Source organism: Ctenocephalides felis, unplaced genomic scaffold (assembly GCF_003426905.1).
Source record: "Ctenocephalides felis isolate EL2017-DRISC unplaced genomic scaffold, ASM342690v1 CF-g0.4_SCAFFOLD_01170, whole genome shotgun sequence".
NCBI classification, from domain to species: domain Eukaryota; kingdom Metazoa; phylum Arthropoda; class Insecta; order Siphonaptera; family Pulicidae; genus Ctenocephalides; species Ctenocephalides felis.
Window position 1 is genome coordinate 68,466,242 of NW_020537324.1, and position 27,000 is coordinate 68,493,241.

The 27,000-nt window shown below is 26.5% G+C and overlaps 1 protein-coding gene across 1 annotated transcript in view; it reads right to left on the minus strand.

The window, feature by feature from the left end:
- Window positions 1-27,000, minus strand: part of LOC113367587 — a 94,345-nt gene that overhangs the window by 21,913 nt on the left and 45,432 nt on the right. Inside the window, exons 3-7 of the mRNA XM_026609181.1 lie at window positions 24,236-24,353; window positions 17,977-18,100; window positions 8,634-8,753; window positions 8,359-8,474; window positions 2,135-2,260 (exon numbers count right to left, since the gene is read on the minus strand). Of these exons, the coding sequence (XP_026464966.1) occupies window positions 2,135-2,260; window positions 8,359-8,474; window positions 8,634-8,753; window positions 17,977-18,100; window positions 24,236-24,353 (604 nt within the window). The remainder of the gene's footprint in view (window positions 1-2,134; window positions 2,261-8,358; window positions 8,475-8,633; window positions 8,754-17,976; window positions 18,101-24,235; window positions 24,354-27,000) is intronic.

Below are 27,000 nucleotides of genomic sequence, written 5' to 3' on the forward strand. Positions count from 1 at the left end.
CTCTGACATCTTACATTTTGTTACATGCTGTTTTAATAATGTAGTATTAAAAATAATGAATAACAGTTATTATTTACTTTTATTGATTCGAATGTATTATATAAGAAAACAATTAATTGCTATTGTATTTGACCAAGTAAAAATAATTCCAAAAAGCATCTCTAAATTAATAAAATTAACGATTTGAATTAACTCAATGATCTATACCATAATAAATTATTCAGTTTCACAAATTTCTATATTAATATTAAGCATTTTGCTTCATGACTACACATTCAAATATAAGTTTTAATGGAAAATAACTAAATGACCAGCTTCTAAATAACTTTAACCCACAATTAATATAATTGAAGGTTTAAATTAACTCAATGTACAGGTACTATGAATAAATATTCAGTTTTCCAATTACCTGTAATAATATTTAATATTTTGTTTTACGTGTTATATATTCAAATATAGATTTGAATGGAAAACGACTAAATGACTTATCAGAGGAAGTAAAAATAACTCTAAATAAAAGCCATAAATTAGTATAATTGGCGGTTTAAATTAACCCAATGATGTGTGCCAAAATTAATTATTCATTATTAAAATAATTATAATGTATATAATAATTTAGAGCATACATTAGAATACCTTTAGATTCAAATTGGGCAACAATTAAATCGTATTCAGTATGAGTAAGCAATTTTAATTCGAATTTGGAATAAAAGTCATAAATTATTATAAATATTGATTTAAATTATATATTGTTAAGGCAAAAATTCGATATTAATTCATAAGTATTTTGTATAATATCTAATACGTATAAAAATTATATTTCATATAATATATATTCAAAGAATCATCGCACTTTCTATACTAAATTGATAAATTTTGTTTTGGTATTTCAAGATTTTACAGATAAGTATTAAATCATTATCCTCAAGAAGCAACTGGAGGCTTACATCTCCACTTAAGAAATTTTCTTCGGAAAACAATTTAATTCAAAATCAATAAAACCAAGTTCGAAAACATGGTATAAAAGTTTTGACAGTGAAGCCAGTTTTTAAACTTTTTATTTGTTTTGTGGAATGTGGAGTACTTTTTATTTGATTTTGGCATATAAGTACTTATGTAGGAGATAGAACAAGCATCACAATAAAGGAAATAAATTAGTTATACACATTAAATTATAAATTATTATTAAAAAAATTTATGTAATATATAACAATTATAAGCACCAATAATAAATTTTTCTCTTAATTCGTATATAGATCGTTAAATTATTAGAAACACATGATAATATTCATACGAAAAAATGCTTCTATTATATTTGATATTTATCAGTTGGGAATCAATACCTTTTATTGTTAGAAAATATTCCTATAATAAATGTAATAAATAATTCATTTTATACCAAAGAAGGGCATTTACTCGAGGACGATAAATATCAAATGCATTCAAAGCACATTTTTAATATACTAATTGAACATCTACTGATGCACAAGGTCTATAAAATAATATTTAATAGTTGAATTTGTCTGTCATACAAATAAATCAATATACTTCTTTAGGTATAATTGTGTATAACTAAATTTATGTGAAAGTCCTCATTCACACATGTGTGATTTTTTTTACTAATTGCAAAAAAGCTCAGACGGATTAATCATGTATGATCAGAGAAAACCAAGTCGTTCATTCATTTAATTAAGGAGGCTCAGACTAGTCAATAGTCTGTAATAAAATCAGTGGAAGACTCTGTGGTGAAAGAATCGTTCTGTAAATATTTTATTTGCACTGAAGGTAAGTATTATCAAGCTCCGATGTTGATATAATGCCCAGTTGAAGAATACCTTAAGAAAATATATTTTGAGAAAATCTATTTGTTGAAAATGATTAAAGATTGCGTAGACATTCATGTACTGTAAGGTTAGAAGTCTATGTGATATGTTTATTCAAAGTATAACTACTAAGGCTAATAAACTGTAAATAAATTGTAGAAAATTCAACATGAACAATGTAATAGTTAAAGCTCTCCTCAGTATATGTGTAAAACAATATTAGAAATATTTCAGATAAATTCAATATAAATTTTGCGTGATTGTATTTATTTATATCATTTAAAATAGTAAAAAATTAAATTTTCAATTACCTGTCTATGATGAGAGTAATGATTTCCAGGGGTGAGATGCTGCGAATATGGGCCATGAGAAGGCTGATGGGTTGGTGGACCATCATCCCTTTCATACGAGTTTTCTCGAGATGTTTCCAAAGAACGCTGTGAAAAAGATAAAATACAATAATAAAGTTTTTGTAATAAATGTAAAGATAAATTCACCAAAAGAAGTTAAAAAAATCTGAATTACTTCAATCACCAATATAATAAAAGAAGTAAAAATGTATTCTCAAGCCTCAATTAGAAAAAAATTGAGATTTTTAAATTCATTTTATGAATGTCAGTTTGAGTTATGTTAAAACAAAAGTATGTGCAGTCATAGGCAGATGTTCTTTATTTAAGTTTATTCATAATTTTGATATGTAGTATTAAATTAAAACGCATATTTCTGTTAAACAATATTTAGACATTATTCTTAAATAATAACTATATCATATATATAATATGGTTATTGATGTCAATTACATTATTGGCCTAATTTTATGATCATTAGCAGTTTTCACTATTTTCAATAGGCACTCATCATAATTTCTGTGCCATAATTAGTGATCAAAAATATATTGCTCAAAATTGCATCATTTTAGTTTTCTCTTTAATTTGCTAGTGCATGGGATTTCAGCTGATAATATAAAACAAATTTAATAAAATTAATTTTTAATATTAGTGTAAGCTTAAAATAATATTTTTAATATATTTTATAATTAATAATGTAAAAGGATTTATTTCAATAAACGAACAGAAAAAATGTACACGTATATTAAGATGTCATATAAAAGTTTTCAATTTGATTAATAAATTCTTATCAAAAGTATAATAATCTTAAGCATTGTCAACTTGAAATTCAGAATTATTTTATAGTGTTATCTGGTCTTTCTAAAATATTCTTAAGATTTATTATTAATTTTACAAATCAGGTTCTCAACCAATAAATCATTTTACGATAAAGCTTCAATTTCTTGTTTCAAATATAAAATAGAAATTCTTACAGACAAAATACTGCTTTATGGTTAATACAATTTCTTTTTTAACAAGTTAACTGTAATTGACGAATATACTTGTCATAGAGTGGTGGCGAGTATATTTATCATGCGACTAAAACAGTGACCATTTGCTTGTTAGAGTATTTTTTTTAAATAAAATATATATTTAGAAACGTTGTTTAGCATATTTTGAGGCTTAACGTTCAATAGATAAGTAGTTATAAATGGCAAGTGTGAAAATAATATACTTAATCAACAAGAAATATTTTGAGATATTTAAATAATGTTTTCTACTATAACTTTGGAAATAGTTTATGCTTTTCACCAAAAACATTTCTTATTTTTTTTAAATTTACATATATAATGTATATTTCATTGAATTTAATCCATTGCATTCAATGCATATATAATATAGATTTATGCTAACAAAAAATTAAAACGTATTAGTAACATTTTTTAATTTCATAAAATAAACTTATTTTTTCTCTGTGATTAACGAATATACACGTCACGAGCTCGATATAGATGACACAAAACATTGCCAAATGTTCGAAAAGAGCTTCACAGTTCACTGGTTAAATTCGATACCAAAGATTAATATATTTTCATAAAACAATCAGGCAGGTACTTACGATAAAAGTGCATTTGCGATAAAACTTTATATTTTAATACAATCAAGAAAATCCCTTCTTCAAGAATTATGCTACCACATTCTACATTATAAAGTAAAATTTAAAGCATTAGCATAAATATTATTGAAATGCATTCAATGATTCTAACAAAGTAAACTTATACACTTATACTCTCTTTTTTAAATAACAAAGTACCCTGCATTTTATGCAACTTTTGTAATACGTTGATCCATAAATCAAGTGGAATTTTCCGACCGAGTAACAAAGCAGCTCAAACAGTTTTATGTAGAAGATTAAAGAAAACTTCTGAATAAATACAACTATACATCTAACTATGTTTTAAACAATGAGATAGCTTTTACAAAATGAACTACTTGTCAGAATGTCCAACAAGTTCACCAGTATTTCTTGTAAACTAAAATGAGATGTGCATGCATTTGAAGAAATCTCAAACAAAATAATAATTTTACTTTATTTAGAATTTCTTGCACGATTTTAATTATTTATGCTTCACTAAGAAAGTTGTTCTAACTAACTATTGCATCGTGTTATTTGCATAAATGTTCTCAAAATTCTGTATGATATGCAAATTTAAAAACAACACCACGTTCTGTAATTTTTCTTTGTAAGAGATTTATCATATTTAATAACTTTCGAAATCAATGAAATGTGCTCTTTTTTCGGAAATTGTTGATATTTTAGCCTTTTTTGACCATATATTATATATATTGATGATTAAGATAAAATGTATAGCAATATGTAAGTAACATTGTTAAAGTATTATACCCTTGGGCAATAAACTCATATATTTTAATTATGTACTGTAATTCAACTCATCTAATAAAATACATGTTTTTAAATTTTAAAAAATCCAAAAATTTATGAAAATAAATAACAAAACATTTACATTATATTCAAATGTAATGTTTTATTTTTTATTAGAAACTTTTTATCATTATATGCCTATATGTTATACTATAAAAAAGAAGTAAGAGAAAAAATAGTTGATGTAGAAAATTATGAAAAAGAAAAGAAAAGCAATTGAAACTAGAAAGTAAATAAATAAGTTTTTTTTAGATATGAATAAATTCAATGTAATTTTTGTTATTGATTGACATCTGAATTTCAAACTATTCAATAAAAAAATAAACGTTTTTTTAACATTTGAACTACATCAGCAAACCTAAAAACTCACTTGATGCCATCTAAGGTTAAAAGGTGCATTTACTTAGTTGTCACCTTCATAATTAATAGAAATAATGCAAAATAAAAAATATCATTAAACAATAATTACAGGCTTGCAGCTGAATGCTTTAATTGCAAAAAAAATTTGGATGAGAAATTATTGACTTGTCACATATCAAAGCTTTTGAATTCATTATTTGATCTGTTGGTAACTTTAAACAAAGTTAAAACAGCAATCGATGGAAAATGATTTTCTTATGTTTTCCATTGTCTTTTATATAAAATTCTTCTGAAATGGTGTATGAAAGAATAATCCTCCTAAACGATTATTCGGATTTTGATAAATCGTTCTGAAGTTTGTTAAGGATTTTTTTTAGGATTATCTGAATTATAGAAATATAGTTAGATTGTAGAAATGATTAGAAAAACTTACAAAAACCGCTTATCATTTTAACACAAATGAAGACTGTCATTTGCCAATTATTTTAATTCACTTATGAGCTAAGATAATATTAGAATATTATAAATTCATGATTATGAATAAGAAACATACAATGTCTACATTATCATTGCCAAAAAGTAGCTGAGATGTACCAAAAATTAAAATAATATACAATACATTGTGTATTTGAAAAATGAAGAGTCTGCGTCTGCGTCTGACGGCTGTTAGTGAATATACCCTATATAATTTAATTTGACAGATTATTATTTTTTAACTAATGCAGTCGTATTTTGCCTTACTTTACTTAATTACGATAAAAAAATTATTGAAAAGAATATATAGAAGTTTCACATTTTTTTAGTTTTGTCTGAATACGGAATATCTACTCGTGGAATGGAGCGTTTGGGTCTGATTTTTTTTACTGTGCTTCAATTTGTATGAAATTTTGTATGAATATGAATTTTGTATGAATTAGGTTCATCTTACTTTCAAGGTTAAAAGTGCAAACATATTTCAATATTTGTTTGTTTGATGGTTTTACGTGGCTTATTTGAATTTCACAGTATATTTAAAGAGTAAAGTGTGAGTTCTGAGACTCATCATTTTATTTAAAGCAGTTCTATATTTAAGATCACCCATAAGGATGCATATAAACTTCAGTATTGACTGTAGTGTAAAAAAATATTAATTCTTAACTATATGGTAAATATAAGTATAGGTTATTAAAAAAAAGAACTTTGAAATTGTAGACACGGGTACAGGACGTCTGTCGGGTCAGCTAGTATATATATATATATATATATATATATATATATATATATATGATTGTGGCAAAATAGCTATTGTTAGCCATATTTTCCATTAGGTGACTGAGTGGAAATTGGAAGTGCGGGTTCTGTAATTGCATTGCCGAAGAGTAATTACTAGCTATTCAATTAGATGCACATCACATTCAATAATTCATTTCAGTCCATTTGTGATATTATTTGACATTTGAAGGTAATTGTATCAAAACCACTTTATGCATTTGATAAAGATCTTTTGTAGTATTTGGAGAATTAATAACATTCATAATAGAACATCGACATTTCAAAATGTATTTGTTAGTAAGCCATAATTATTTAATTTTAGATTGAATTTATATTTTATTTCTTGATTGCCAATGATTAAGATTATTTATATTGGAAATAATAGTTTTACATAGGAAGATCGAAGTAATATTTATGGAGGACCTAAGTATTGCACTTACTAACTATCTAAATAACTATCTAACTCGCTAAAAAAACTGATTTTAATTTCAAATATGTCGGAACATTTGTACAGCTAGATTGTTTCTTTAGATTCAAAGTAAAATGCAATAACGTATGTCTATATTCAACAGTTTATTTAACTAAAATGTGTTTATTTAATAAAATTATAATTATTATTATTATTAATAAACACATGAACGTCACTAATTCTAACTTCATAGCCTATTTATTCACACTATGTTTTTGTTACCTTCACACTATAATTATTATTAACACAATGCAATCTTGATATTATATAATATTTATTTAATTTTAATATTATTTCTTAATAATATATAATATATAATGAATATTATATAATATAATATATGAAATTCTTCTGTACGCGTGTATGATTTGATACATTTTCTAAACGGTTATTCGGATTCTGATAATTCTTTTCAGAGTTTGTCAAAGAAAATTTTTAATTAATGAACGATAAAACTAAAGTAATATTTATTTATTTATTTATTTATTTATACGCCAATCGGCTTTATACAGTTTTATAATATTGTTTGCTAATTAATAACTTGTATAATTTATATCTTTATACATATATACACATATATATACACATATATATATATATATAAATATATATATATATATACATACATATACACATACATACACATCTACTTACATACAGATAGACATACATATATACTCATATAATACGCATACATATACATACATTCGCATATATGCACATTCACATATAAGTACATAAATACATACACATACATACACATACATATTGTAGAAATAAATGACATAAATTACAAAAAAGCACCTGTCATTGTGTGATATTGAAAATATTTGAACTGTCATTTGTTAAAAATGTGATTTCACTTAAAATTTGAATTTGAAGTGAATATTGTTTGAAGCTCAAACAATAAGCCTATAATATTAGAATTTAATATGCAAGAAAAATGTAACGTCTATATTATTATTGCCGAATAGGAGTTGAGATGTGTCAAAAATTAAATAATAAAAGATACTATCAATAGTAAATATTTGGCAAATGAAATTATATAATTCAGTTTAATAAATAACGCAAGAAGTCCAAAATTTTATATACATTATTTTTTTAAACATATGCATGTCGTATTTTGGTTTACTTTACTAAATTATTTAAATACAAACGAATATTTCTACTTATTGACGAAATTATTTAGAATTTTGTTTCATGTATCAATCATTCATTTGTTTGGCATTAGATATGGAATATTAGGAAGTTGATATCATTAGATTGAAGAGAGTGCTTATATGAACAAGATCTTACAAATTAATTCACCTAAGATTTGAACATAAACAATTGTGTTCATTAAATTATTAGTAAGCTAAATGTACTTTAGAAATTATAATTGCTAAAAAGTAACTAATATATCGTACGAGATTATACAAATTTTAGACTAAATTATTGAAGCAATTACGTTGTATGGTAAAAACAAGTGTGATATTGTTCTTTTACCGTAGATACTATTTTTTTGCTAAATTTCGTATACTGCTTATGCTAAGAACATAAATGAATCACAAAGGCAGGACATGAAATAGGATATTAAAAAGTATATGATGGGAGATTAAAAAATTAGGAACTTTTGAATTGTGGAGTCATCTAGTATATATATATATATATATATATATATATATATATATAATGCATAATTACCTGCGGGGTGTGCATCTGATGTGCAGCTGATCTAAATTGCGAGGCGGAAGAGTTTGGATGTTGCCCGACAGGATAGTTCAGATCAGATGTATAATCACTGTCTTCAGAATAACCAGCTTAAAATTGAAATACATAATATTTTACAAACCATTGTTATAAGAGTTCCTATAATAATAAATTATAATGTTGAAATTTTATAACTTCTATCTTTAACTAAAAATGTTTTACTAAATGTAGAAGTAAGTAAATTAATATTTTTTTTATAATTTGAAAACTCACAATGACCATAATATTGAATTGCCTCCGCGCCTGCTCCGCCCTTGCCTCCTGGTCCATGATGTTATTCAACATCTCAAGTTCCTTTGGAAGATCTGCTCCCTCAGTATTTTCTAGATCTGAATCAAGAAAACAGAAACAAATATTAGCTTTATATTCCAATATCGAATAACGAAACATCAAACGATAGCACACATAATAAAATATCACTTTGTGCCCTGTAGAAAAATATAGATTGTAGGTACAACACAATATCGAGATTGTTTAAAAAGATAGGATGTGTCAAGAAAGATTCCGCAGAGAAATTAGTAGAGGTCCTGGAAGAAAATAGGAGAAAAATTAATTTGCAATAGTTGTGATAAAGATGTGATAAGATAAGTATTTCATTTTGTATGCAGTTATAAGCAAGCAATAGTAGAGTGACTAAAAAGTATAAAAATTGGATTCAGTCTACAAATCTACAAACCAGAATTTAGTTATATGAAACAATTAACTAACATATGGTTCAAGGATATTTATCATTCAGGTAATGCAGATATATCTGAATTATTTTAAATGCTATTAATATCATAATAAATGCATCAGTTGAGCACTCGTTATCTCTATAATTGTTACTAAATATATACATAGATTTTTAAATAGTGTTTTACATAACTGTAGATGAAAATTATATAAGTGCATTTAAATACAACTGATTGAATTCATTTTTTTGTAAAAGTAAGTTGATAGAAAAATTTAATTTTACCAATATAATCACAAAAATAAAATCTTTGCTAATAGAGAAATAAAAGTCACTCAAAGTCGCACATATTATTTCATATAAGAAATGTTTTATAAATGTATGATCAGTTATGTGTAAAATTTGAGTAAATATTTTAAATATCTTGCGTTCATGCTAAATATATTATATATCATTATTATATAAATTTTATTATTGATTCAAAAACTATTTTTAGATACAAAATACTAAGATATTAAAATTGTAATTAGTTTCTAAAGAATGTTTTCACAGCATGTTCTTCTCATATTGTTACAGAAAAAACTGTAAAATTTAACTAAAGTTAATGTAACAAATAATTTTATTAGTAGAGTATGCTCCTGTCTAATTTCAGTATTGAAATAGTAATAATAATAAGAAAATGATTCTAAAATCAATTAAAGGTCTTACAATTTCTAATTTTCTTCGATGATATATTAGTTAGTACAAAGTGCAATCAACATAATGATTTTTACAAAAAGTCAGAACAAGTATCTTTACTTTCGATCTTTTTTTTACAAAGAGTAGTGCCAATTTAAACCAATTATTGTCATACAGAATCATCAGACAGAAATAATTATTTTTGCGTGAAAAGTACTAAAAGAATACTGATCACATAATTGATACGTCTGTCATAAAAGAAATTGGCTATAAATTGATATTTAATCAGAATGTCTCAAGGATATGGTAAAAAAATTCTACCATTTAAAAACGTACTGATTGCTAATTATTCTGGATTAAATATATGAGATAGGTAGTAAAAAATGTTTAATCTTTAAAGGTTAAAAAATGAGTAACTAAATCTTAATTCTGGTTCATTAAGTATTTATATAATTTCCAAGCTTTAGGACGTTAATGCAAATAGCCTTTAAGGAAATTACAACTATTTATGTTACACAGTTATATCCATAAAATGATCTAAACTAAATATATCTCTTTGTTTTTTTTTCAAAATTTCAATATAGCAAATGGTCATTGTGTTACACAAAATACACAAAATTCAGCTACTTATCCATGACGAGTATATTCGTCAATCAGAGCAAATTAGATCAAAATACAAAAAACTTAGCATAACAAAATTTTATTATGATTAATATTTTACATCCAAAACACATGTAATATTCCTACATACACATATAAATATATTATTCTACATTCAAAAACTGCACAACATCCAATAAATTTTCTATCTCCTCATACATTGTAAAAGCAAAAACCTGCATTCGTATGGCTCTGAATGCACATATCATATCTCACAAAGCTTTACCGCATGTGGGTATAAATAAACGTATATTCATAACACATTTCGTGCAACAATCCATTGTAGTATTACATGCATTGAATGCCAACCAGAGAACAGAAGTTTATCATGAGTGCAGATGTGATAAACCTTTCGGGGATTGAATTTGTAGAAGTACTACTACCTAGTACCTTAAAGCGGGCATCGCTGCCCGCATAAAGTTTCCATTATGTTCCGAGTGCCATTTGCACGTAATGCAGGTCTCATCTCGAACTAGGTTAAATAATGGTTTCGGTGAAGAAAAGCTTAAATAAATTCGTCTTTATTGATTGTGAAATTTATTTACTCAGAAATGTTAGCTTATAAATTTGAGCTACTTGTAATAATATTTACAGTAGGTAATTTCTTATACCAAGGTGCCAGCAGAATGGTTAATTCTCCGATAAAATAGAAATGTAACATACCGTTGTCATGACAACGTGTTCTTTGTTCATATAAATTGATATTAAAAACATTCAAAATCGTATGTATTTTCTGTGTGGTCAGACGTTTTGGATATAAAACCTATACTAGAAAATGCACAAACGTCAAGAAAGAGTGCGCATAAGGTTCACACGAGATTGAAGTAAAATTTATTTGTTACTATACAATATGACATTTATGTAACAATGAATTATACACAATGATAAATTATAAATTATATATTTATAATAGCATTGAAAATATGTATAATATTTAAAAGAATTAATGCAATTAAAGTCATACTTCAAATACGTCATTATAATTAGCATTAAGGACTTGAATCTTCTTTAAAGAAATGAAGTAATTGCTGATTAATAAATTCTATAATATTCGTACATAGTGGATTATGTTAAACAACGCCTAAACAAATGTTGTTTTCGCAGCTTCACTCATCATGTAATTGTGTTTGAAGAACTTCATGTAATTAAAATTAACATATATTCAATGACTGCTTGTATTTTTTTTACTTTTTCGCTATACGATAACGAGAGACGATATAATCTTATTATTTGAACATCGTAATATCTGTCTTGCCTAACAAACATTTTCCATTTTCATAACTTCAAAGATTTATAGAATCTACGAATAATATAGAAATAATTCCTAATCAATAAATTTACGTATTGTTTACGGCAAAAAATTTATTATTTTCAAGGAACAGGGTAAAATTCTTCTGATATAGGCATTTTTATTAAATCAAGATTTTAAGTACGATATAACTTTAAAATGTTTATTTATCTATGCCGATTTCCTTGTTGATATCGGTACGCATACAACGTTGATATCGGCACGCATACAACGTTGATGCCGGTACGCATACAACGACAGATCTCTCATCACATACACGACGGCTAATCACAATCGACCCGTATAGAAATGATTTCATCGAGAGCGAATGACGAATCCTTGGCACTTGACGCGGCCGTAACGCACTTTCGTTGCAGTTACGAATTTACACCCTAGTTGCAGTACGGATTTACACCCTAGTCGAGCCTAAAGAAGTTTTCTATTTTATTCTATTCTATTCTATTCTATTTTATTGATGACTTAGCTCAAGTATGTAAATTATATCAAGTATGTACATAATAATTCGAAAGAAAATATTGTCATACCTGACTTTCCTAAATCTATTAACACGTACAGAAATTTACTTGAGATTTTTACTAATTAGTTGAGATTATTATTTCGTGTAATGCTAAACGTATATAAAATTCATATACACATACAACATCATGATTCATGAATATACTCGTATTAGTTTATTAATATGATCTAAATATGTAAAAATTATTTATATTAAATATTTATTTGATAGATTTCAATGAATACATTTTTCTTTTATCAATATATAGAGCCATAATTCTCTTTATCCCGGAAAACATATCCAAACAAAATTGAATTTCACAAAATTATCCTTATTATCGCCTGAGAGACACATAAACATTGTCACAAATCACTGCCTGATCGATTAAACTATTTTTAAACTTCAAAACTGACATTGCAATAGAGTTCACGTGCATCCATCATCTATAAAAACTTGTACAGTGTAGTACTTCCACAGTAAATACATCGGAACAATATCGTTAAATTACACGTCACATGAAATTGAGATATTATGTTCGCGTGTATAAAATCGAGCACATAATATATTATATAAGCATGCCGCTAATTTGAAATATCGTACAGATATATCACAGCCAGTAATGTGCCCAGGAGATAGCGGCGATTGCTTTTTATGAAAGTCGCGCCGGTAATCATTCCTTTGCCTAACAGAGAAAATTGTGGATTGTAGAATGAAATATCAGGATTCAGACAAATGCTGTTTCATATAGTCATGATTGGAGGTAATGGGATATGTTGTATCAAAATTGTTATGGAACACAATGTAGATGTTAATAAATGATTACAAAGATTGAACAGTGAAGATATTATGGATTTAGTGCCTGGCTTATTACAGAAAGTATAAAGTAGTTTTCGAAACCCGAAAATTAATTTTTATATGCTTATTTATTTTCATAACACTTTAATCAATACAAATACGAATTAATCAATCAATACAAATTAATCAATCTTTCGTCAGTTTGTTTTCAGCTACAGCTTTTTCATCCAAACAAATATTTAAACAAATTGAGTGAGGAACCTCCTACTCAAAGATAAAAAAAAAATTGCCATACCATCTAAAGTAAAATGTTACGAAAAAGATCTCATTAGAGATAAACTCACTAAAAGTTTAAAATCCAGTCCAGCACATTGTTTTATAAAATAATGTATATTTTGATTGGTACTAAATATATGCATACATTATAAAAAATACATTATAAAAAAAGTTTTAAAAAAATACATTTTATAAAATATGAAGCTAAGCATGTGAGAGTACAATTGATCCTTATACTACGAGTTAAAATTGATACTTTTAATATTCATACAAATGCATTTGTTTCTTACTAATACGTATTTAAATTTATATACTACAGTTTTAGTTCAATTTTGTTCTTAATATAAGTATTACCAAAAAACTTTTCAAAAAAAATTTCATCAAAGCGACGTCAAATTTATATTTGTTATGTCTACTGTATTAGTTTCGATGCAATTTTCAATCATATTAGTTAAAATTCTTGTACTATTTTCACAGATGCATTTACTTATCTAACAATATGTTTAAATTTTAAATAGTCTTAAAAGCTCCTAAAATTAAGATAAACAGAATGATTGTTTTAAGTTTTTCAACATTTATTCAAACGATTGGAGAAAATTCTCTTGAAAATTTGAATATCGATGTTAATACTATTTTAATCATGCTTGTAATATATATATATATATATATATATATATATATATATATATATATATTTATATATATATATATGTCCATGTATGTATTTATATTGATATGACTTTTTTCAATCAATGAAATGTCACAAAATTAAACAACAAGTTTTCAAGTATTCGCACGCCGAAGTGAAGAAAGTGATTAAATACTGTCAAGTTCAATATTGATCGACATGTAATTTTTAGTAAATTGAATTCTATAATAATACTTAGGTCTCTACATTTCTTTTGTGAAATGTCTAGACGTTTTTTGACAAGTTCATGGCATCATGATCGTTCGAAAAAGTATACATTTCTCTGTACCATAAGTCTTTATGATTTACGCGCCACTTGAATACTTCGGAAAGTAAAGCCGATTCGATATATAAAATATTACGGTGGAGTAATAATATAAATTTAATAATACGTACTATATATAGAGATCAACATATTATATCGAGAAATCCGAAGTAAAGATGGTTCAGAAAAAAGGTGTACTATCGTGAAGTATTAACACTAAAAGCATAATTTTGTTATATGATATTAATGTTATTATATATAGAAAATCATATGTTGAATTCAATAATTCACCGATTGTATTTTAAAGCCAAATGTGTTTTAAAAAATTTAATTTAAAGTAAATAATCGGTGTGGTGTAAAAACGTTGTATCATTTCTGCAAAATTCTCAATAACAATATTATGTGTTTAACATGATTGATGGAACACTGATAGTCCACCTATGCTAAATAGAGCACTATTTAGATGACATAACTAACTTAAAAAAAATGGAAAAGAATTGAAATAAACTACATAAAACACATATTACAACACTCAGATTTAGTAAAATTCCAGGTAGTTATATATAAAAAATAGTAGCATGCGTGCCTGCTTGAAGACTGAAATGTAAGTGTATAAAATTAGAGTATCATTAGATAAAGTATTTATTTGCTGGGAAGTGTCCTTGTGAAATCCATTGAAAAGTTTCTATCCTTGAAGAATAAAAAATGTGCTAAAAATAAAATTATGAATGCCAAAATTCACTATAATAATATAAAATTAAAATTTGAAATTATCTTTTATCCTTGAAAAATGATATTTTTATAAATTTTTGAATGCTATAAAATTCATAATCCAAAAAACGGGATGCAAGTCAGACGTCATCGTCATACATTGGTCCAATTAGCTTTTAGTGATTGAATATTCATATGTTAAATTTTAATATTTATATATTTTTTTCAATTATAGTGAATTTGGACATTCAAATCTAGATCTTGAATACCTAAATGAGAATTTTTCCTTATATTCTTCTCAGCAAGGATGCTTCGCCATCCTGTTGGCGGATCGTAAGGACCTGATCGTGTGTAATATTATAATGTTTATTGGGAACAATTCACAGGAGAATTTTATAACAATAAGAATTATGCCAAATCCCACATATACAAATTCTCTAACAATTTGGAATATAAGATTTTTATTGCAAACTTAGGACTGACTAGTTTTTGCAGAAATATTGAATGTTGAATGATGTACGTTATTAAGTAATGTATACATTTTTTTAAATATTGAGCCACTTAGTGTGTATTTGTAAATGTACAAATATGAATGAATATGCTAATTTTATTTGTTATGTTCAGGTCAGAGTGTGATCTCGCATATATCGAAAACTACCGTATGAACCAATTTAAAAATTTTGTCACAATCTTGGTAAAGTATAATAACAATGTGTGCCAAGTTTCATTAAATTCGCATGATCCGCTTTTGAGAAGATACCATGGTGCACCTAGGCCAAACGTGCTCCTAACCTCAAACCAAGCTAGTTTCAGGTCACAGTGAAATTTTGCATATCTCGAAAACTATCGTATGAACCAATTCAAAATTTCTGTCACAATCTCGGTAATGTATAATAACAATGTGTGTCAAATTTCATTGAATTCGCATGATCCGCTTTTGAGAAGATAGCATGGTGCATCTGTTCAAATATTCGTTCGGCCAAAAGTGCTCGCAACCTAAAACTAGACTAGTTTCAGGTCAGAGTGCGTTGGTCCAAAATCTCCCATGCCCGACAAGTTAAATTGTTAAGTAATCGCGCATATCTCAAAAACTATTTATTGAACCAATTCAAAATTTTTGTCACTACATATTTTGGTAAATCAATTGTAAGTAATCAATGTTATGTTCAATTGTTAAGTGATCTCCCAAGTTGTTAACTAAGGTATCTTAATTTTTTTATGTGTAATGTTATTTATGTATTTGTTAATAAATAGAATATAGTTATAAATTAATTAGAATTATAACTTAATGCTAAAATATATTTACAATATCTAAAATGCATCTATTGATATTATTAGTTATCAGTAATTGATATTGATAGTTGATGATAATAGTAGAAAACTTACTGAAATGTATAAAACAAGGGTTGATGGAGAAATAGCGACAAAAAAATATAATACATTAATTATAGAACATATTCCTAAAATAATAGAAGACAGGTCTGAGTTCAATTTGGAAAATATTTGGAAAAATGTGAGGAATAAAAATATTCCAACAGACTGGCAAAGTTTGAATTATAAAATTGTAAATTAATGCATAAATATGAAAAATAAGTTATATAAAATTAAATTGTCTGACTCGGTAGGTAATGTGTTTAAAATATATGAAGGAAGATAATATTAACCACTACATAACTGAATGTGGACAAAAAAAGAAGGTATGGGATTGGTTAAGAGAGAAATGGGAAAATATCAGCAAGGAATCTATAGAAGATAATAACAAATTATTAAAATTTGATTTTAAAAATAACCAAAATATATATTTAATACTTTTGTTTGGCTCCACACAATAATTGAAAACACAATAATTGAAAGGAACTTAAGGTTGAAAAGACAAGAAGAAATTAAAAGGAAGCATGAAAATTTTAGTTATTATTTTTATAATATATTGTAAATTATATGCAATGTAATGTAAAATTATAAATGTATAATTGAATACATAAACATAAAAACCAAAGATCAATATTAGTATGCTGATTTGTTTTAATTTGTTTTTAATTTGAATTTATGATGAAAAAAAAAAATTTATTGATGCATATAAGAATGTATATGTTGTGCATACGTGATTTCAAGACGATTACGAGATATAATGGTCATAATATTAATTTTTCAATGTATTATTATTAACTATAATTTTATTGTAAAAATGGCAATAAATTATTATTTGTGGAAACGCCAACAAATATTTAGTTATGTACAACAAGTTTAAACTTGTACTCGTAGTAAAAGAGATTCATATTGGTAACAAGGAATGTTTTGTATGCAATCACTGTAGTTTTATCCAATTACAATTTCAATCTTATTATGAAATTGCGCAGGTAATCATGGTGAATAGCATGTAGTTTTAAAACAACAACGAATCATCGTTTATTTTCAGTTGGATAAATTGGAGCAATTCCGAGGATAGGAAAAACAGCATACTTTACGATCAACAAAAACAAATCTCTAATGAATATCTGAATATGCAATGTTAACGTCTTAGCTTTGTTTTCCTGAATTCCAAGAAACATTAGTTATATTATTTAATACAAGCATGAAAATAAAAACAATTGATGTATTATAAACAAAGTACTAACACAATAGTATAATAAAGAAAAGTAATATAGCGCTTTTGTGCTCTAGGATTTGTATTCATGGTTTAGTAGACAGACGACTTATTTATTCGACATCTCGCTTTAAAAGACTTGTATCTTGTATATCTTATAATTTTATTAACGTATGTGTACGTGTAAGTTTTATAAACGAAATATCCGTATAATCAATGCATATACACATAAATAATAAGACTGCTATTAACGTTCCATTAACAGCAGTGACAATTTAGTGATATATGTTGAACACGGTCACCTGTGACAACTTCATATGGCGACAATAGTTTACTTAGCTCATACAATATGATTTGACTAACTTTTGCATTGCAAAAATATGTTGAATATGTAATAAATAAATTTAAAATTTATCTTACCGAAAGGTAGTTCGAATCGGCAGTCGACAAGAAGCGAGTGCCCTGTGGCGCCCTTTGTGCCGACCACCTCACCGTCTCGCATCACCAGCTCCGCTTCCAGAGATATCCACTGCCCCGCACCGTCCTGATAAAAAACAAATGTTTAAATTAAATATTAGATCACCAAAAATATACATTAGGGTGGTCCTTACAATGGTCATTTTCGAATTTCCTTGCTCCCAAGGGCTCAAATGGTTCCAAATTGATAAAAAACAATTCTCTGAAAGTTTTAGCTCTTAATATTATTAACGTTTAGATAGAGCGCAATTCAATCAGTTATGTATGGAAATAGCAAGAAAAAATTCTCAAGAATTTTGCAGAGCGTCGAATTTTCAATAAAAAATGAGGCGAATTTTTACTTTACATTTGTCGCTAAGTTATACATAAAAAAATTTTTTTAATTTTAAAATTTTTTCCATGTTATTTCCATACGAAGTTTGATTGAAATGCGTACTATCTAAAAGTTAATATTAAGAGCTAAAACTTTCAGAGAACTGTTTTTTTATCAATTTGGAATCATTTGAGCACTTGGGAGCAAGGAAATTCGAAAATGTCCATATTAAGGACCACTCAATATGCATACAACTATCTACGAGCCTAGGTGTCGTATTAACATTGTATTCAGAGATCTTAATGACATTAATTAGATGGTTGGATCTTTTGGCCATTTTCTCTTGATAAGAGAATCACCAAGCTTTGTCAAACTACATTTTAATGTGATCGATCCATAGTGCGCGCTTAAATTCAAATTGTATAAACGTGATTTATTGGAAAGTAGTTAAACTCCTTTTCATTTTTAACAAAACTTTATCAATTTACAACAAAGTTCCAGAATATAAAAAATGAATACTACTATTTGACTTATGGTAAAAAAATATATTTAAGAAATCAAACTCAAGAATAGTAAATATATAATGTGGAAAGTGATAAGCTTATCAATAAACATGTTAATAATTAACTAATAGTTCAATGTTGTACTAATTCAAACAATTGCAAACCCTTGACAATCGATTACCATATACAAAGCGCAATAAATTCTTGACTTTTGTATGTAAATCATTTTTTCATAATTTCACATCACGCACTGTTCCCATAAATGTTGATGATTTATGGTTCTCACGCTTTGTTTTATTTAGGCACAAAAAAGACAAATTATAGACGGAAAATAAAGGGAAAAAGTGTTTTATATTTATTAAACATTCATAAAAGTGTTATGTCACGAGAATACATGTAAACGTTATGTTATACAAAATAGAGTAAATCAAGAATAAAAAAAATAAATTGTCTATAATAAAAAAATTATTAATTATGAATATCACCACTGTCGTCGTTAATTACTAGTATTTTTTCATAAAAAATAAATTTACATTAAACCAAGTGATTGTACAGAAGAATAATTCTTCAGCCAAAAACTAATAAGCACGTCTTTTTATTAATAGGAATCGAGTGCTTTAAAAATCATTCAAATCGGCTAAAAAAGAAGTAAGGTTCAGACGCGATTGAAGTAAAACTTTTTTATTATCAGAGGATGACATTTCAATTGTAAATAAATACATCATACAGCAATTTTGAATAATGTTTATAAGTAATATGGTAACTCACTAATAATATAATAATAAATTATAATTTATAGTAATTAGCATTTAGGACTGGATCTTCATTAAATAAATGTAGTAATTGCTGATTAATTTTATTAATTTTATTAAATTCTATAATATTCGTTCACACAGTGGATTATGTAAAACAACGCCTAAAAAAATATTGTTTTTACAATTTCACTCATCATGTAATAATTGTGTTTGAAAAACTTCATGTAATTGAAATTAACGTACATTCATTGACTGCTTGTTTGTTTTGACTATTTCGCTGGCGTTACAATTTCATGCTTTGAGCAACTATTGTATCTGTCTTGCCTATAAAAATATTTTCCATTTCAGTAATAACCTCAAAGGTATATAGTAACCTCGAAAACCTCGAATGATACAAATTACTTCAATAAACTTACATTTTTTACACGACACTGATTTTTCATTTGTTTATTATTTACACTATAATTATTTATGAGGGATGGTATAAAATATTCTTCCGATCCAAACATTTTTTATTAACTCAAGATTTGTGCTACTATTTAACCTTAAAATGTAATGACATGAGACACCGAAAAATGAACAATACGTATGCTTCACGCTTTCGGTGGCGTACGCACGTACAAAGTCACGCATACACAGAAGCCACGCACATGATACTACGACCAATCACAATCGACCCGTATAGAAATGATATCATCGAGATTGAATGACGAATCATTAATAAAGAAGTTTTACTTCAAAAATTTTATCCGCAATTTGACGAATCAGTATTCGTGGCGTAACGCATTTGCGATCTGCTGTGTTACTCCCTGGTCGCGCCTAAAGAAGTTTTACTTTCAGTTTTATTTATATCTATATATTTTTATTAATTTAGAATATTTTATTAATAACACAAAATACTAAGATAAATGAATGGTTACGTAACAAAGAAAAAATAAATATAGGCTCTCCCAAAAAAATAGAACGCCCGGCCAAGGCGTAACAGCCACAGCCACAGCCAAAGGGGCGCGAGCTTAATCCGTGCGTGTCATGAGAGTGTTATTTATGACAGTTTAAAAGGCGAAGTGTATTCAAACCTTGTTCTAAATCCACACAAGTTATAACAAAACAGGGCAAAATCAGAATATTGAGTGAAAACAGAAAGTATTTTGTTCGTGAAAATAGTCATGGCTTTATGAAAATGAAAATGCGATTTCGAAAATCTTATTTACAAATCCTAGTTAAGTTATTTACTATATAGCAACTGCATTGAGACTTCTTGCAGCAATGGAATAAACTAGGACCTATGAAAACGTGAATGCAAATAAAATTGGAACAACTAAAACTTATGATTTTATTTTGTTCGTAAAAAAGTCTCGTCTTATTTTAAACAAATATGCATTCTGCTGAATTAGGGTGAAAAAAATATTGATTTTAAAATGAGGTCAAATTATACATACCACTTTTAACTAGAAATAAACTAGAGCATTATTGCTATTGAAACTTTAGTTATTTTAGAATTTTGTCAAGTTTTTTATGGGCCAAAATTATAGAATAAAAATGTTACATTATAATGCAATCCTCAAAAAAAACTAAAATCGTCGACAGAATTTAATTCAAATAATCCGTGCGTAAATATATCTCTATTTATGTCATTTACAAAACTAAATCGCAAAAAACTCAAAACATTAATAAACTGGGTCAAAATGATTATAACATCATGCACAGAACCGTGTAAAGCTATATCTAATTTGAAATCCTTTTGAATCTAGATTATGCAATATGCATAATGCATTATAGTATGTATATTAGCTGAGAATTAATTAAAACATTTCACGTTGGATTGCGAATACATTATCGTATCGGGTTGCAATATTCCTAGTAATATAGTAATATAGTTTGATAATTTGTGTAAATATCATAATCAAGTTAAGTTTCTTGTTAAACAGGGCCTGCAGCTATAGCTTCAGAAGTTGATTAGATTCAGATAGATATTATTTAAATAAAAATTTAAATTATCCTTTTAATAAAAATAATGAATATTTATATTTAATAAAAATTGAAACCTAATTTAGTTCTGTCCCATAAAATTTTAGTACATTTATGACAGTTTTCTAACAGATTTATCAAAATTTTGTTAATTTGCAAAATTAGCTTTTACAGAAAATAAAAACTAATTTTGCGGTATGTGAGTATATAATTTACTTCAGTCCTATTTCCATTTATAATCCATATTTCATAATGATTCCATGTCATATTTTGTCAAAGCAAATGTGGGCGTAAATTGGATTTCAGTATTAGAGGTCACACATTCTAGGATTCTAGACACATTCTAGATTTTCATTTCAATGATTAAAACCGGAATACTTGTCGCTCTTATGAATTATTGAGAATTCTTATCTGCAAAATTATTAAAAAATTCTTTTGATGTCGTAAAACTTAATTTATATTATAATTAGTACATCATGTTTGATGAGAAGTTTTATTTTAGTTACGATGTATGAATTAGCAAAATATTGCAATAATTAGTTGGATAAAAGTTAGCTACAAATATAATTTTGTTCCTAATGCAAATTACGTCTTGTGTTTGAAGTTAAGTACACGATTTCAAAGAACACACGTTTTGCTCTAAAATTCTATATTTAACAATAATGAACATAATTTAATTTCCCTTTAATTTTCCGCCAAGGAAATAAGAGCATAATAAAATTGCTTTCATGAAATATTACCATGAATTTTAAGAGTATAATTTATATAAAGCATACTGCACCGATTTATCAAATTGTTATAAACATATTTGCACTTTAATAAAATATTGCGTTTTGATCAGATAAAAATCTCCATCCACATTAAGAACGTCCATTATTCAATACAAATACAATCTTATTCAGAAATTCTCATTTCTATCTCTTTATTTGTAATTTCTGTATCCAAGTACTTTTTTCCTTTTATTTCTGAATAAAATACATTGAAAATCTTGAGTCTGTTGAATAGCATGTAATCAGGATTCATAGCTCTGTTTGCAAAGCTGTTTCAATGATGCAATATGCATAGAAAATAAATTGTCCGATAACAAATTGTAAGCAATGTAAAACATCACTTGAGGAAATTAATTCTATTCAAGGGAAATGAAATAAATATTTACCAATAATCTAATCAAAAGTGAGTAAATAGATTATAAATAATGCAATAATATTTTTTTGTAAATGACAAATATTTATATGGAAGACATCAAAATTTCCTCATCATATTGGGCAGCGTAAGTTTAAAGTAATTATTATTGTTAAATTATTCTTTGAGAACCTATGACATAAAATTCTAATTTCACACTTACAATGTATAGATTTGTCATACGCATTGAATTTGCACTACACACATGAATTTTACTTAAGTATTATTAAACAATCAATTAATTAAGAGTCTTAAGAAACTCAGAACTGTCTCGTGAAAAATTCAAATTTTATACAGTTTAAGCTTTATACCAATTTTTGTCGAACAATTGTCAAAACTTTGACTTAAAAGAATGAATTAACAAATTTTGAGATGCAAACTTTGAAACATTTTCAATGAAACTCAAAAAAAAGTTATCATTATTCTTATAAACATTGAAATAAACTGCATTTAGAAAAACTTAGTTCTTAAATCTAATCGTGTATAAACAATTCGTAAATTAATATAATTTCTACATACATAGATACAAAACGGTGAATTAAAACATAAATTCCAATTGAAGACATCCCGCTTATAACACAATTATAACTTGCAATTGAAGGCATCCCGCTTATAACACACTTTTGGAGCACGGTGTCTCTCTAACGCGGTTCTAGAATATTGAGCAAACCCTTACAAAGCGTTAACTAAAACATTTAGCAAAACCTTTTAAAAGCAAATTAGCTTTAATTTAAAGCTAAACTTAATTTAAAATTAATAAAATCTCCGTACAATAGCTCAATATACGCAATGATACCAGTACAAATAATAACTTAATTGAACAATAAAAAATAAGAACTTGTTTGACAGTTTTTATTCAAGCGCGTATGTTCTATAAAAAAAGTTTAAGCATACTAAAACTTGTAATAAAAGGATAAAATATAAAAAGATGACAAATTTAGAAAGATTTTTTCACTAAGCAAATTAATCAAAAATGATAGATTTTGTACGGAAAATAAATCATGGGTCTGAAGGTAGTTCAAGAAAATGTTCAGAGAATGAAGATATCTTGCCAAAAAATACTCACTATGGAAAGCACTTATTTTGATCTGAGAAAATATCATTAAGTTGATTAAATATGTTTTACTTCTGGATTTTTAAATATAATAACCAATTTATGATAGAATTATGATATGTAGATATTTTTAATTTTTTTAAACGTGACTCCTCTTTAGTTTCGTATAACAAGGATTCGCATACAACAGTAGTTTATACAAGACGCTGCTTTCGATTTTTTACATAAAAATGTACTGATCTAAAATATGTAACGATGAAATATAATAGCCAGGATAGACTTATGTACCATTCCACCATATGTCGAATGCATTATAAGTTTGAAATATATGTTTTTTTAATTGAATATATATATATATATATATATATATATATGTATATGTACCATAAATAAAATGTCATAATAATATTTCAATTATTTTCCTAACCTCGTTTGAGTAAGGCACGGAGGGCAGCGGCAGCCAGTGGTACCCCATTGCGCGATCCCAAATCATCCCTTTGGACCATACCTCGATTAGCAGGCCCGTGTTCACATCGTCGGTTTCGCTGAAAAAAATAAATATAATAGATAAATATAGTACTTATAATGAATAATCACAAAACTAATAGTATCTAGTAATATATTACATAAAATATGAATTTTAAATTGTTTTTGTTATATCAGAATGGCTTAGGGTAAGTATGTTGAACCACATCTTTCAAAAATTAGTAAAAATTTATTAAACCTTTATTATCGTAGTTACTAAGATTGCTGTACGGTTTAATAATTGTTGTTCTATTTGTTTTCAAATTTGAAACAAAATTACAATTTTTTTTTAATTAGTTGAATATTTATTCGAATAGCAACGTAAACAGTTCTTGAAAATAATTAATGACTGTAATATCTTCTGGTGCAGTAAATACAGAAATCATGAAATGTTTATCAAAGAGAACTGCATGTTTCTCATAAGCGAATTAAACCCATACGTCAGAACTTGGAAAAGGAATTAACTCTGAAACTATTTCATTTGAAGATATGACGTATTTTGTATAAACATAAATATTTTACGTTTATAACCTACTCACTTATAAAGAAATAATATCGCTCCAAAGAGATATTACATATTATATATTTCTACTATATTCTTTTACAAGTTAATAAGTTAAAAAATGTGCAAAAAATTGTCATTTGTCGGTCAAAAATGATTTATAACATATTTGCGTAATAGGTGATGATATTACTCAAAGGGAGTATTGTATAATATATATTTATACTATATTTTTTAACAAGTTATTTACTGTCTTGAGAAAATAAAAACGAATTAAAAAATATAAATAGTCAAAGTTTTAATGGTACAGGATGATCAAGAGAGCGTCTCAAATAATTGGCACCTGACCATAACCATTTATATACTAGATGACCCGACAGACTGTTATATACCCAATTTAAGTTCCAGTTTTTTTTAATATCCTATTTAATATTTTGTTTATTGTCCTTACATTTATAATTTTAGCATAAGTTATATAGGTCTTCGAAACTGCAGTTTTTTTATCAGTATAAGAAATTCAGGAAGAATAAATATAGCATCTACGGTAAAAGAACAATATCACCTTTGTTATTTCCAGCCAATATAATTGCTTCAATAATTTATATAATATATAATAGTCTATAATTTATATAACCGCGTACCCTATATTTGCTTTTTGGCCATTACAATATCTAAATTACCTTTTTCTTACTAATAATTTAATAATTATTATTACTTTAATTAAAATTTTAAGGGAATTGGTAAAATGTAATGCATATGGCACTGTTCAATCTAAGATCATGAACTTGAAATAAAATTTTAAATCATTTTTTCATTAAGTAAGAATAATATTTTGTATTTAAATACTTTTGTAAAGTAAAACGAAATACAACATGCATAAGTTTAAAAAAATAATTTATATGCAATTTTGAAAGTATTTCGTTATTTATTAAACTAAATTATATAATTTTATCTGCCAAACATATACTGTATCTCAACAAATCTCAACTGATTTTCGTCAATAGATATTACATTTTTCTTATTCATAATCATAAATATGGATTTTATATTCTAATATTATCTAGGATCGCTTAGACTAAATTCAAATTTTAAGTAAATCAGCATTTTTGGCAGATGACAGTTCTCAGGTATCAAAATGTTATCAATGTCAAACAATTAGTTTTTTGCATTTTTTCCATTTATTTCTACAATGTTACTATATTTTTATAATCACATACATCCTAAAAATTTCTTTAAACTTCAGAAAATTTATAAATCTGGACAAAAACGTGTCAAACTACAGACAAGTTAAAAAAAATTGTTTTTACAAAACTGCGACTACATGAATCTACATAAATTTATCGCCCAATCTAATTGTTATATTTTCATCGACGTCTTAACTAAGAAGTCATGTTACAAATGAATATTTTAAAATACAAACATCTGAAGTTCTGTTTCCTTTGTGAACTATAATGCTATTAATTAAGGTCCCATCTCCTCTCTCATAGAACAATTAGAGACGACAAAGTCTCAACGCAATGCGCGAGCAAAATGAACGAGGCGAAGTCGCTCAGTATGGGAAAAGCTCCTTGGTAATTGTATTATAGTCCTGAAGCCGATGAACGAATAAATAGAAGATAATCTTTGAGATACAATGACAACTTGGAAATAGAATATAGCTGTATTTGCATAATTGAAATATATATAATTTTAATATCAAGTTGGCCATTTACATTGGAAGCATCAGGTTGCATGGATTTAAATAACCTCAAATACCTTGTTTTGTTTACTGGTAGTTGTTTTGATAAAGATGTTAAATTCTTTTTTATTGTAATGTGTTGCAAGTGAAAAGCAGTCCCTGAACAAATTTAAGGTATTATATATAACTAAAATTTTAAAGTCGCCACAAAATAATTCATATCAAGTAATTTTGAACTCAATTCAAAATATTTATCTTGAGTGCTAATTATAATATATGTAAATGTATTATGTAGATATACTATGATAGTGTATGTAAAAAAATCTCCATGAGTTTATATCGGTTTTGAATAAAATTCTGTCAGCCCATGGTCTCATTATTAGTTCTCGTCCGCCACTTGACAGCTTGATATTGGATCCAGGCATGAAACCGCCGTGTCCCTTGTCATGTTTGCTTAAACCGAAACCACCGAAACCACTCACAGCTA